This window comes from Falco cherrug, chromosome 7 (genome assembly GCF_023634085.1).
Source record: "Falco cherrug isolate bFalChe1 chromosome 7, bFalChe1.pri, whole genome shotgun sequence".
NCBI classification, from domain to species: domain Eukaryota; kingdom Metazoa; phylum Chordata; class Aves; order Falconiformes; family Falconidae; genus Falco; species Falco cherrug.
This window is the reverse complement of record NC_073703.1, coordinates 19,962,465-19,977,433: the sequence shown is the minus strand read 5'-3', so window position 1 is coordinate 19,977,433 and position 14,969 is coordinate 19,962,465. Positions and strand designations below refer to the sequence as shown.

General features: G+C 35.9%; 1 protein-coding gene across 3 annotated transcripts in view; it reads left to right on the top strand.

Moving 5' to 3' along the window:
* LRRC49 (leucine rich repeat containing 49) overlaps positions 1-14,969 on the top strand; it is a 49,446-nt gene that overhangs the window by 14,693 nt on the left and 19,784 nt on the right. For all 3 annotated transcript variants that reach the window (XM_055716924.1, XM_027802762.2, XM_027802763.2), the window contains 2 exons: positions 2,286-2,347; positions 8,852-8,999. In XM_055716924.1, coding sequence (XP_055572899.1) covers positions 2,286-2,347; positions 8,852-8,999 — 210 coding nt within the window. The remainder of the gene's footprint in view (positions 1-2,285; positions 2,348-8,851; positions 9,000-14,969) is intronic.

Sequence of the window (14,969 nt, the reverse complement as noted above, 5' to 3'; positions counted from 1 at the left end):
TGGTGTGTTGTGTGTGTGGTTTTTTGTTTTGATTTTAATTGGGTGGCGATTTTAGCAAGTATGACACTAACTTTCCTTCCTATAGAGAAGGACTCCTAAATCATATGAAGTCAAGTCTTGGACATATCATACTGCCTGAAACCTAAAGTAAATATATGTTTCTTTCCTAAAATAAAATATTTTTCTTATTTTAATGATAGTTTATTTCTCTCTGCACAACAATGTACATATATTTTTGTTACTAATATTTGTTTAATTTTTTTTAATGAAATGAAAGCTGCAATACTTTTGTATTGAAATCCAGAATCTGCTGCAATATGAAATTATTGAAAATCCAGAAGCATAGAAATAAGTATATAATTTTATGAAAAAAATATCCAAGATATTGTTTGTTACATTATTGCTGTAGTACTTGAGTAGTTGGGGGGGAGGGGTTTTAGATATTTTTTCCTTTAAGATGAGGTTTAGGTTTTCTTATGGTTGACGCTGGGGGTGGGGTGGGTGTCAGTCATGATACAGTTATGATGTAGCACTTAACTGCAAAATTTTCACTCAAGTTCCTAAGAAGAATTTGGTTTCTGTGTTTTAGTTTTTGGACTGCATTAGTTAGTTACTATGACAATACTGCAGTGGCTTTTAAATTTGATTATTCCTTAAAGGAAAAGATCTAACTTAAATTCTAAAAAGTTTGTTATCCCCAAATCATGAAATAGAATCAATATAAAACTTGTCCTTTAGTACATTTTTTTGTGAACCTTCCTTATTTTTCGCACCCCCTACCTGCTGTAAGTATTGTTCTTGTAGGAAAGACGATATTGTCAGCTGTCAAATGAAATGAGGTTCTGTACTGAACTCCATATCCATTGCAGTTAACTATGTCAAATAATTCAAATTACTCAACCAGATTATAGTTTTTGAGCGATTAAATGATCATCTCAGGCCTGTGAAACTTGCAACATATTTTACAGGACAGCAGCATATCATGCTGGTTGTGGAAGTCCGTCTTCAGGGGAAATTGCTTTGTATTCTCCAATGCAGTCTTCTTTGATTAGTTAAAATTGTTGCTGTTTAAGAATTACTGTGTACAACCCTGTCATGCCTGTCTTCGTGTGTGTATCTACCTGTACCATGCCTGCCCACCCCTTGAAGCATCAATGCTAAGTAGCCTTAGGGATAGAGGAGGTGTCCAGATGTAAATCTGTTATAAACTCAATCTTTCCGTGGTCTGATCTGGGAGGATTTTGAACAGCGTTGAACCAGGAGTTTTGCAACTGCAGACCTGAGCTACTAATAAGCCCTGCTTATTGTATACAGAGCTATCGCTTTGAGCAGCATTTGTTAGCTCATGTTCAGTGTTTGATTAATAGCAGCTACATAGTTTGTTTAGAGCTGCCTTGTGTTTGCCTCTTTGGGTAGAATGAACTGTTTCTGTTTCTGCAGTGCTATGTAGACATGTCACAAATTCGGTGGAGGGAGGAAGGGCTGTAGATTTGATTTTGTGGCTAAAATCAAGGTAGTGAGCCCTGTGGTGTAAGTAATGGGTTTGCGCCCACTGATTGCAAGTTGGAGTATGCTCCTTAGTAGGATAAGGAGATACAGACATAGAACAGAGGGGTTGGGTGTGCGGTCTGAATGGTATATGAGTCAGTGCAGACTGTGCTGTCTGGCCATTATGGAAATATTTTATAAATGAAGTTTGATCTTACTTGATATGTTTAATCTTACTAATAATTGGGCTATTTGTTATTTAGGAGTTTTCTGCAAAGGGCTTTAGTGGCATATATTAAATTGACAATTACACATTCTTCCTTAGAAATTTTCATTGTAAAGGTGACAGAGTCCTTCAGATCATTCTCTGGCAGAAGTCACTGCTGTTTGGTAGTGCTAATTGCACTGCTGTATTGCATTTCAAATGCCTGATTTCAGCATGGGCACGACTTCTTTATTTTTATTTTTTACAGTGTCTTTATCCTGCATCTTAAGTGCTGAGACAGCACCTTGGCTTATTTCCCAAAAGCCTGTTCAGAAACCAGCAACAGCCTTATCCCCTTTTCATTAACATCATTTGCTTTGCAAGTGATGCAGCTTGTTCTGCAGCATGGATATCTGCACTGAAACACTCCTTTGCAGTCTGCACTAGGGAGAAATGGAGCTGCACATTCAACACAAATCAATGTTGCAGCAAGGTTATAGCATATAGAAATGAAAGGATTTCATCAGGGAGAGCAGAGAGGTTCAAAAGCTACGTTCAGCTACTGAATTTATGCCTCTATCTTTCCTTCTAGAAAGATGTGGATACTTTGCCCCGTCTCCAGCGTCTCTTCCTCAGCTTCAACAATATATCTAGGTAAGGGAAATAGCAGTTTGCTTCCTATCAATAATTTCAAGTATCCTGTTGGAGCTTATTTCATTAAAACTTAAATTCAAATGCTAGGAGTGCAGATACTTCCCCCCCCAACATAACAGCATAATCAAGCCATTGTCTATTTTCTACTTTAAACATAAAAATTCTTGAAATCCTTTACATTTTGATGTAGTTGTACTATGAGTATTCTACCAAGGAACTTGATAATTTTATTTAATTAAAAATACATACTCTTTACAATAATGATAAAAATTTAAAATAGTTTTATAAATATGTTGGTTTACTGTTAAACTAGATAGATGTTAAAGAAACATTACGTAGGGTGCATGTTATATTTAACATCACTGTATTTATGGAGTTACACAAACTGCTGAGTCAGATTCTACTTATGATTATTTCATGCTTGTATTTTACTTGTCCGTATATTACTGAAGTCTGAAAGGTATATTTACGGTTATTTCCCTTTCAAACCAGATGGCAGGAGAATAGCTCAACTTTCAAAGCAGGGGTTCTATAGTTGTAAGTGATTGAGTGAGTGCATTTTGTTATAAACAGATAGAAATGTTTGCCTTATGCTTTATGTAGTCATGCATTTTTTGAGTCTGCATTTATACTAGTGCCAATATTTTGAAGAATAATATATAAAAAATCCTGCATTAGCTTTGCTTTAGTATGTCCTTTTTTTTTTTAATTCCTTATCACCACCAGTCTTCTTTGCTTAGAATCAAATAATTGTGATGCTTCATGTTCTAATTACTGGAAATACAGTGCTGTTCTTATATCTGCTGTCTATAAAATGTTATGCTTAGCATGGGCTTTTATTCTAATAGAAACTTGGAACATTTTAAGTTGACCTCCATTATGTTTTTTGCAGACAGCTCCAACCTACTTGTCTGTGTTCCTTAGGCTCTTAAAGTACAAATGCAGTAGATCTCCTTAAATACTCATGGGTATTAAGCATATAAAAAAATAATCTGAGATTAACTGCAGGAATCTTTAACATGCTCTTCTATTAATTCATCTACTAGTCTTTTAATTTTATGTGCTAAATTGGCATAATGAAGAGAGGGGGTTAGCATTTTGCTTGTCTTAAATAATTTCCAGAATCGAAGCATGCCTTTTGTTTCTGTTTTTTGGAAAAAACGTTTCAGCTTGGCAGGAACAATGAGGGGACTGCAGTAGCTGGCTCCCTTGCTGTCAGGGAGCATCACTGCAGTCAGTGGAATTTCTGTATCATTTTATATACTTGGTATATGTTGTATAGCTTTCCGATTCCTTTCTCATGTTGTTTTATGCAAATTCATGTTATTTTTACAGTGTTCAAAGAAGAAAAAATGTTTTGGGTTTTCTGTGAGATTTTCAAACTAGATTTCTCAAACTTTATGTAATAAGTAGCTTGCTTCTTGGTAATTTGTCATGATTTCTGTATTTATTTATTGGGGTTTCAGCTGAAGTATTGATAGATTTAGTCTTAAGTTTTCTTGTAAGCTAGAAATACTTGTTTAGAACAGTCATGCAAATATATTCATTTGGTTTTAATTTGTAGTTTAAATGGGTATAAAAAAATCTTAATGTCAAATGAAAGACATCGCCCTTCTATCAATTTTTTGTACATATGTGGGTAGATAGGTGAGTGGATCCGTTTAATCCTTTATTTACCAGTCATTATTACACTGAAAAATGTCTTTTGATGATCACATTTAGCTTGGGTTTTTGAAATAATAACTTTCGGTTGGCTATAGCTGTTTTGAAGGCTAAAACCCCCCATTAATTCCTGATTTTTTGATTTATGTAGTAGATGTATATTCTAACAGGAAAATGATTAAATAGAAAAGTATACTCTTAACCATCTGTTTTCAGATACTTTGGCTGGATACTGTTTGAACTGACTGAAGAACTTGTATGCAACTGTAATACCAGTGAATAGCTGTGCTACATCTGAACATGCCTACAACCCTTTTAAATAATTTTCTGTTTCCGAGTTGCTTACCTGGGTTTACAGAGTGCCATAGATAACTTTTAACACTTACTTTTCCTAGAAACAGCTGTGTCCATACAACTGGCTTTTATTTTAGACAATCAAATTGATACACAGGTATTCTAATTCATTTATCTGTAGGTGCATAGAGAAAACCTGCAGATGGAAAAAATAACAAATTAATTGCCAAAACGTGGGTATATTTATGTTACAGGTTCATTAAAATATTTGATTAGTGATCATTAAAAACGTAGCATTTTTGAGGCAGTACTCCCTTGGAAGGTGTTGCTGCTTCCTATTTTTGTAAGTCACCAAAAATCCTTGAGTCTTAAATTTGACACATACTGACATGTATGAATTAATATTTTAGCAGAAGATTTGGGAATGCCTCTTAAAATTTTTCACTATTTAAGGCATGAGAATCTATCATGGGTTTAATCGCATTCTTTTCCCCTTTTGCTTCAGAGGAGGCCTCAGAATGCTGCAGAGCTTTTAGTCAAACAGGATGTATTGGCAAGATAATAATATAAGCTAAAACCAAATGCTGTAGAAATTGATGCTGATCTGAAACAAAGGAAGTCCTACTTCTGTCTTCAGCCCCCAAAAATTTAGCAGTTAAAAACTGAAGGCATTCATGCCTGATGGCTGAAGGTAACATGTATCTATAGAACAAGTTATAAAGAAGGGGGAAAAATCCCTTTCTGAAACTGAACGTGGTACTGCAAAGAGGTTACAGAAACTTTTCTTCAGGAAAGATATGCCACTGAGATTCAGAAAGAGGGTTATTGCTCATATTTCAAAATGTGAAACCAGGGAAGACTATTTTTTAATCTTGGAAACAAAATACGTATTTTTCACTGCTGTCCAGATCAGCATCATAGTGGCTTTTTCATTTAGTAAGACATGTTGTCTAGCCATATGGAAAAAAATTGGATACGAGCTCAATGGACTTCTGTTTTTCTTCATTTGGTTGCTGAATTGGAAACCTGAGAGAAGGAATGTTCTTGGCTTAATAAACCCAAGAAAATATCTTTTTCTTTTTTTTTTTTTCCTAGTGGAATGAAAATTATAATACGTTGTTAAATACTTGAGCAAAACCAGTGCAAGGGGGATGAAAGTTTGACTGTGATAATAGTTATTGTCATCAGTAGTTTAGTGGTTAGAAACCTGGAAAAACCCAAGTTTTCTTCTTTGAATGTTTTCTGAACATACAGTTTCCTCTTGGGTGCCCTGTCAGACTCCAGCGAGTATGTTGCTTTTCTTCTCCAGAGCTTTTCGCCTTTGTGGAACATGCTATTAAAAAGTAATTGATGCAAACGTATAGAGAATAAACAACTGTCTTCCCAAGCCAGTAGGCTGTGACAGGATGAGTGTTCCTGTGTCCTTGCTCATGAACTGTGTAAATGTGAATGCAGATCACTTCTGGAGGTTGAGCTTACATCACTCCAGAATACTCTGCTGCTTAGTAATTGCCACATTCTTGTGGGAGGCGGGAGAATTGGGTTTGCATCCCCTCTGACAGAGGGGAGAATTGGATGCAGGAATCTGAGCATGGACACAAGATGTAAAACTGATCTATTCTGAAAAGATTTCCAGAAAACACTTTTTGATAAATCAGCCCAAATTCACAACTCATTTCTGTGTTGCTGAAACTTACCATTTTAGTAAAGATAAATTCATTTAGGAAAGAAGAAAGAAGAACAGGAAAGGAGAGGTGGTTGCTGTAGTTTAGTGGAACTCCTGCAGGAGAAGGTCTTTTGGAAAGAGAAGCAGACACTCCGGTTGAGGAGATTGACTGAGGCAGTCTGAAACAGCATCATCCACAGCTGCTTTGTATTTTGTGAGCAGGGTAAAGACTCCTTTGTGGTGAACAGAGGCTAGAGAGAGCATTGAGACGTGGCCTCTGGTTCCCATAGGGTGGTCACCACTTGGCTCTGTCGCAGCAGTCTGCATGCTGGGAAGCAGAAGCTTGGTTGTAAAGTATGCAGTCTGTTTGGTAAGTGTGTTACAGTATAGCTTTGCTTGGCTTAGGGTTGGGGTGCCAGTGCGACAAGTACAGTATATTAAGTTTTCTACATGAAATTTCTGATTTTCTGAAACTCTGTTTTTCATATGTGTACACGAAGATGTGAAAACATAGGTATTTTGCACTACTGTTTAGCTTTAAAATTGAGCCGCTAATAGGGCGGCTAAAAGCAGCATAAAGCAAACACATCTGTTTCAGCTCCAGAGTGAATGTTCTTGTTTGCTAAAGCACTGAGAATTTCAAAGCACAGCAGTATGTATAAGTGGAAAGTCTTGAAAACGCTAGCAAACTTTCAACTTTTCTGTCATTTCCTGAAGGCATTTGTTTTATTAAGAATCTGTAAATCTCATGTAATGGCAGTAGTACTGTTCAGCTGAATGTTTAGTGGGAAGTGCTTGGAGTAAGTATGTTTAATGCTTTTCAGAAATATATTTACATTATTTGAAGCTAATTTTGAATAGCAAAAAATGTTCATATTTGTCGAACAATATCTATTCTAGCCTGGTGGAAATTCAGTTATCTGTTCTTATTTTAATGTGTTTATGAGTTTGCTTTATGTGTAATTTGGGAAGATTATCTTTTATCTTCAGGACATATTCAATATGTATGTTAAGGAATATGTCAGCCTCATCTTCCAGAAATGTGGTTGCATAAACTTTTTTATGGAAAAGAAGCTGGATCACAAAAAGAAGCAGAAAATAATAGTCAAACTTGTAGTCTTAACCACATGTACAAAACACCCAATTCTTCAGATACACTTCATTGGGGTCTGTACAGAGTTCATTTTCTGTCAGTTCTTGTGTTGTTTTAATGTACTAAGCAGAAAGGTAGTAGTGTCTTCCACTTCACACTCTCATTTTTTCAGCTGCATCTGTTGGGTATATCATGTCGAAGTTACTTGCATGCTGCACTAATTGTATTGGGGTTTTTGAGATTTGTATTGGGTGGTATCTTCTCTTCATTCCTGCTAGCTTATGTTGGTATCCCGGCCTTTCTTCTGCTGGTTGAGACTGAGTGCTATTTGGTGATGATATTTTTATATTTTATCTATATTTCTTTTGTTGCAGAAATTGTTTTATTGCATATCTAGAATTTTTCAGGGATATCTCATTTGAAAATCTGACGTGGTGGATCTGAAGCCCTTTGCAGCTGAACGTTAGTCCTCAGCAGATTATTGTATGCTTTTGTGAAAGTTGAGTGATACCAATGATAAAGGCAGTTGTCACTTTAGTCAGTGTCAGTCTTTAATACGAACGTCTGTACTGCATGTTATTTCTGATCCCTTGGTTACACAGGATATACTCAAGGTTTGGTAGCTTTCCAAGTACTGGTGCCTTACAAGTAGTAGTGGAGGAATTCTTTTCCTGCCACCAAGAATGAGAAGAAATATAACCAATTGATGCAATCAGTGAGATTGTCAGAATATAAAGAAAAATAATCACAGTAACTCCCTGTTTTCCACTTCAGAAATGGTCTCTTCTTTCAGAATGTCATTAAGTGGTTTTTTATCTAGTAAAGTAATTCTCTGTTTAAATTTTTGTCATCATCATTGATTCTTTTGTAATTTTCAGATTTTTTTTAACTTCATTCTCAAAAATAGCAAGTCAAATTATTTCACACTTTCCACTTAAACTTTAACTTCATAACATAGACCTGACTTTCGAAGGTGAAAGTGCATTAAGCATGGGCGCACATTTGTACGTGTATATGCTGTAATCGATTTCTTGAAGGGTGTTGGGGAGTCATATATATTTCTGTAACTGTTCAGGTTTTGGTTGTTTTTTTTTTATAAATTGTTTGTTTCTCTGTTTAAAAATACTGTTTATGAGTTAGCTGGTTTCTTTTCACATGATGTCTTTAATGCAAGGAACATGATACAGGCTATACATTTCTAAATACATTTTACACAGACCAGTTATTTTTGTCAGAAAACAAATCAGATGTCTAAAAAGCTAACTTGCACCTGTTTGTAGACGACTGAACTTGGAACAATAGACAGATCTGATTTGAAGATAATATAATGCTTTTGTAATTGTTTTTCTTCTGATACTTAATGGTGTTGCAAACACCCAGGATTATTCTGTAGTATTTGTGGTTGGCTGCCTTTTTTTTTAATTATTTTTTATTTTTTTTTGTTTTCCATGGTTTTCATGCTGGCTTTGATGGCAAATACACCTTGTATTATTTTTTTGAATATGAGTTATGTATCCTATTTGAGGGAGTTTTTAGGTGAAACTATATGCCCATAGTTAACAAGTTCATGTTATTCTGCATCTCTTTTTTTCATCTGTGTGTGAAGAGATTAAGAAGTTTAACAGCAGCAGCTGTTGGTGTTTCAAAATACTTGTAATTATCATATACAGTATTGATGGGTGGGAGTTGTACAGGCAAAATTCATGTTTTATTCTTAAGAAATAAAATCTTCCATCTCAAAATTATTCCTACTCTATGACGTTAAAACTTTAAACTTTTTTGGTTACAGTTTTGAGGATATACTGTGCCTTGCTGATTCCTCATCTTTGTCAGATATCACCCTTGATGGCAATCCAATAGCTCAGGAGACATGGTACAAACACACTGTTCTCCATCATATGATGCAGCTCCGACAGCTAGATATGAAGAGAATCACAGTAAGAAATTTCTGTTTTTGTCAAACTTACTAGATTATTAAAATTAGAAGTAAAATATAGGGGTTTCTGTGTATATATGTATATTAAAAATACCAAAGTTTTTTCTTAACTTAGTATGGAATTGAGCCGTATATAGATACTATAGTATTTAAAAATTTAATCTTTTTTTCTTTTGATCAGTATTATGCAAGGGTACGCTTTTTAACTTGTTGATTTTTAAATGCTTAAACTCTTCATTAGTAAATACGTTGTGATTAATTGCCATGTGACATGAGAGAATCTGCAAAGCTTTTGGTTAGAAGTTTCCCAACACAGTTTTTACTGGTTTGCTGTATTGCTGAAAAGGAACAGCATATTTCTTCCAAAGGAGTAGTCTGTTTTCCCTAAAATTGATGTTACTGGTATTTTCTTTCATTTAAAAATCTTGTTGATTACTTCAGTCTCCTTTTCTAAGGAACACTGGTGATTAGACAGTTTCTGTGTGTGTGTCTGTATTTCTCCCTTCCTTACCTAACCTACTTTCCCTCTTCTGTTTCCGCTACACAAGTTCAAGTAGTCTTGATAAGGAAGAGAGGACTCGCAGGCAACCAAGTCTCTTACAGACTTCTTGAAAATACACTGTAAGGTAGAGGATGATGGGCAATCACTGCAGGCCTTACCATTAAGTCAACTATTTATCTCTTAATATAGGAATAGCCATTCTGATTCTTCTGTGTCTGCTCAGAAGTGATGTGTAAGCATGACCTTCTTAAAAGAGTAATCCATCCAACGGCAAGATAACAAATATATGTTTTACAAGCAACAGTGTTGCAGTGTTATCTTTTTTGACCAGGTGCAATACACATACATTATTTTAAATGCTCATTTCCTTTGTACAAAGGCTGTACTGCATTATAAATTATAAATCTGTTGTTTTACCATCTCTCCTGTTGTCCTGTGGCAGTCCACCATAAGCATAAAAATAGAGCTTATTAAGATGTAAAATGGAACATGTGTGGAAAAGATTTATTTAAAAAATAAAGTGCTTTGGGTCATGAGTCTTTTACTCCTAGCATCAGGAATAACAAAGACTTGCTTGTTTGCATGTATTCTGTGAGTTGGTTGGTAGGTTTTGGGTTTTTTCTTTTGTGAGTTTATACTGACTTAATTGACTGCTTGCTAATTAATTTGCATTTTAAAAGATCATTTTCTCAGTATTATTTCAGAAACTTGAGTTGCCTAAAGAAAATCTTTCCCTTCCCTCCCCACCTCTCTCAGCCCCTTCTTGAGAGGAGATGGATCCTGGTAGAACTCCCAGTGGTGGGAAAAACGGTAGAAAAAGCTCCAACTCCTTTTCAGACTCTATGGGTTGTGTATGGAGAAAAAGCTATTAGAAATGCACAGCCATGGGAAAAACTGAGTCTGGGTTCACACCTTGTTAAACATCAGAGAATCAGCCACAAGACAAAAAGCCATAGAAACCCAGGCTCCACCAGTAGTGCTGCTCATAAATCTACTTGTAAAAAGAATGTGTTTTGTGTTCTTTATTTGCCTTCTGGTTTTTGAGCCTTGAACTTTTTTATCCTTTTCTCCATGTAGAGAGTGCTGTATGTTTTGTCCAATAAAAACTGTTACCCAGATAATCATATAACTTAAACTGGGATTATTAAGAGGAATAACAAGTATTATGAGGTTTGTGATAAAATTAGAGAGTTGGCAATGCCAAATCCAGCTATTCTGCCTAGTAATGCAGTGTGCTGTTGCCGTTGGCTGTAAGGGTACATGTAACTTGGTGGGGAAATGCAAGTGCAAAATTGGGTTTGTGCTTTTTCTCACTTGAGTAGTGTACCTAAACTTAATTACATGTATAGGATCTTTTCATTAGTCTGAAGGGTGTACAGACCATTTTGAACTTAAGCGTTGCTTTGCTATGTGAAGAACCAAGAGCTGGATCGGGATGTTGAGTTTTTTTTCTGACTAGGAGTTTAGAAGTAGTTCTGCTTGAGAACTGAGTTTTACACAATTGTTAGTTCTGCTTTTGACTTTTTTTTAATTGCTGGCTTTGCTGGGACAAGAAAATTAATTAAAGAAATAATAAAATCTGAAGGTTAATTTTCAAAAGTTTGTGAGAGACCTTGAAGTTTAGTCATACTGGCTTTCAAGAAGACAAAACGCTTTTTGGTACCAGGCCTTTTCTATAGGATTCTCTGGAGAAAGGGAACCGTGGACCAAAAGTCTGGTGGTAACTGCCTCTGCCTTAGGGAACTATTCAGGAACAGATTGCTGCCATGAAAATCAAATATTTGCACTTGGAATAAAATGTTTTTTGCATTGTAGTTGTTCTGATGTTTCATAAGTTGAGGCAGATTTGCCTTTATTCAAGGGTTTGCATCATCTTATGTCAACTTTTAAACCCTGACCCATGAGGAAATTGGTGTTTTTTAGGTTGCCTTATTCCTAAGCCATTGTTGAATGTAAGATTTAGGCTCTTAAGCTGCTGAGGCATGGACCCAGCAGTGATGAAATCCGTTGGAGGTTAGTTACCTGTAACGAGTTTCACTGTAAGACTAACCACTTATTGTCTGCGCTCGAAGATGATTTTCAGCTGAAAAAGCCTACCCATGTTGTATTGTGTATGTAAACCATTCAGTCAATGGAAATCTTTTACTTTCTCAAACTCTGATAGATCAATCTAGAGGCTTAACACATGGGGAGGAGGCTGAATCACTGTGGCTGGTCAGATGACTGTGTGCCGCCGGTGTTAACCATCGGTAACTGTCTGTAACAGTTACTACCTGTAGTCCACCTTAGTTGTGAGGTGACTCGATGAAATAGGCTTATGTGCAACTGCGTTGCGTTGCAGTCAAAGCAGGCTGAGGTTGCATATGTAGTCATTTCCATTGTCTGGTCAACCTACTATAATATTTTTCTGTACATTTAAGCTTTTTGAATAGATTTCATAGTTTGGACTTTTTCAAGAATGGATTTATACAGTGGCACTTAGAGTTTAGCTGTGACCTAGCGTTTTTCCTCCAGTCTTTTGTAAGAGTAAGCAGATGTTGTCTGCAGACACATCATAAAATATTAAAATATGAATGATATGTGTACGTATTCCTTACTGAGGAATTACTTAACCAGGATCACTTGCTATGTGTCACTTCAAATACACTTTCTCAAGAGAATTTGCTAAATATACGTGTATGTTATATCTATCTATATTATATAATTTATATATTTTGTAAATGTGCTGCAGCTCCCAAATTGAAAGATAATCTGCAGCTTTTTAACAGTAAAACTGTGCTTCTTTTCATTGATGTTTTATAGGTTTTGGATGCTTAGAAGGCTGAGTTTGGTTTTGATTATTTGCTTAGGCATTTCCTTGCTGATCAGGGAGTAGATTCTACTGCTTTATCCAGAACAGAATTCTTTATTGATTCCATCAGCGCCATGGAGTGTTGTGTTTTTAGGCAAGGATCCCTAATGTTTTTTTGCTTTCCACCTGAAAATAAGTTACTTCAGGAACTTCTAGAGTCATTCTTGTGGATTATAATTCTGTCTTTTAAATCGGGTCTTGCAAAAGTATACCAAATTAATAATAAAAGTAAAAAATGGAGGTACATCTTATTGTCAGGTACACTTAAAGATTCATCAGAAATGTTACGCTTGCTGTTTTCCGTGGCTGTATTTCTCCTAGAACCATTCTTACTTCATTCTTGTATAAAATCAGCCTCAGTGGTGTACAGGACAAGTAGTCTGCCTTCTGCAAGTATAAGTGAGCTGAATTTTATGCACTTTGTGTAGTGTATTGTAAAGTCTTCTTACGCTTGGAAAGCTTAAATGTGTATTTTCAGGCCATTATTCATATTCTCTCCCCCACCCCCTTTTTTCCTCTCCGTTACTTCAAGTAGTTTAAATAAAGTATGCTATAGCTGTTTCTATTCCATAGTAAAATTATTTGAATAATTTTAAGGTAGATGTACTATGGAAATGAAATGCTGCATTCTTTGTGTGTTACCCTAGAATTTTTCTGTCCTGTGACTTAAGTGGTAGCGTTTGGTGAAAAAGAACTTGTTGGAATAACAGTAAAACAGCAGAGCAGCGGCAAGGAAGAATTGCCCTGCATTCTGCTGTGCTCTTTAGGATCCTTTTCGGGTCTTCCTGGCTGTTACCGATGGAAAGGCACCAGAATGACACAGGTTTGGCCCAAATCCGTGCTGGTGTCGTTATGGTAGTGCTGGTGTAGCAGTAGGGGGAGCTCCCAGCTTGCCGAAGCGGCAGCTACAGCTCTAATGGGAAACCCTTAAGGGTGGCAGTGCCTTTAATGTGTCTTATTTTGTGCGTGTCCTGTCGCTACTGTTGCTTCACACTGAGAATGTAAACATGGAGCCTTAGCAGAAAGTTATTACGTGGCTTTTTTTTATTTTTTTTTTTTTATTTTTTTTTGGAAGATGGTTTCTTAGCCATTTAGCCTGAGAAGCGCAGAACTAATGAATGGCGGAGATTTCAATGTACAAGAGGACACCCGAGTCCTTTTGTAATGATCTGGCACTTCGACCTTCTGGAGAAGCATCCCTCCTTGTCCAGCAAGGTTTGGTTTAAAGATGAAACAAAGTTATGGACAATAACAGCAGGATGAGAGGGGGGGGTCAAAGAAAAAGGGAGACAGAAAGAATTTCAAAGGTGCTAGAGCTAAAAGAGAAAGGATGATAGTAAAAATGAATTGTGGCAAGGTTTTTAAGGGTTTTGTTTTATAACTTTGTGGGGTTTTTTTTGTGGGTATTGGCAGGGGGGATGTTGTGTTTTTTCAAGATTGATTGCATGTGTTGTCTAAGATTAATCAGGAAATGTATACGGATTTGATTTCCATAAAAAGTGGGTTTGGCCCTTGATTTATTTAGATGTTTTCCCTATTATTCTGCCTTTATGAATACTAACTAAAACTAGGACATATTTTCTTTTTAGACTGAGCTAATTTCATTTAGAAAATATTATTTTTTAAACATGTCTAAGTAGGATAAACTCTTGATCAAGAAAAAGTCTTATTCTGTAAATAGAAGACTTTTGTTAGAATATAATTTACTGTAGTTCATTTAATTCTTTGTGTTGAGATTGTGTTGGCAGGGAAGGTACTGGACTGACTTGAATGAGGGCAGTAGTCATGTATGGAACGCAGTGTCATAAAGTAGGTGTTTGGACTGGATTAGGGGAGGGCTTCGAGAAGGCAGTTAGGGTAAGAAGAGACCTTTGTGGAAGCTGAGAGAAAACTGAATTAGGAAACTTTGTGGATATTTGCCTTAGAGCTTTGCGGGGCTGGGTAGAGGGGGCAGACACGACCCCTTAATTTGTTTTGAAAGGAATAAAATCAATGACGGCTGATTTATTATAGTTTAGTGTCATTTTGTTCTCTAATGCTCACCTTCCCCAGTGCAAAACACAAGAATACCTCGGTTAGTTTGGAGCTGAGTCTGTGACAACTGGCCATTGCTTTCTGCCAAATAGAATGGATAATTCCTGCTTCCTCTCCCATGGTGGGAAAGCAAGTTTACATTTCTCTTCTTTGTGCATGCCAGTTTTATATAATCAAACTTCTAGGGAACAAAAAACTTTACTTTGAGAATTCTAAACATACTTCAAGTTATTTAATATGTTCAATGTGTTGATAAGTCATTAGAGAAGATTAAGACACTGAAATTGTAAAAAGCTTGTTTTTGTAGGAAGCCAATTTAAAAGGCATACATGCAAGGTTGGATGAAGAGATTTAATTAGAAAATAAAAAAAGACAAACTAGAAACAACTCTAACCAACTTTCTCTATAGAAAGATATCACTAATGTAATTGGGTAGTGTTTATATTTTATTTTAAGATTTCAGGCTTTTTAAAGTAAACGTAGGCTTAGTACACTAACACATAATTGGGATGAAGAGCTGTCATGAGAATAATGTTTGTAGTTGTTAACACTTTGAATCATACCTGGAGGAACAATAGATTTTT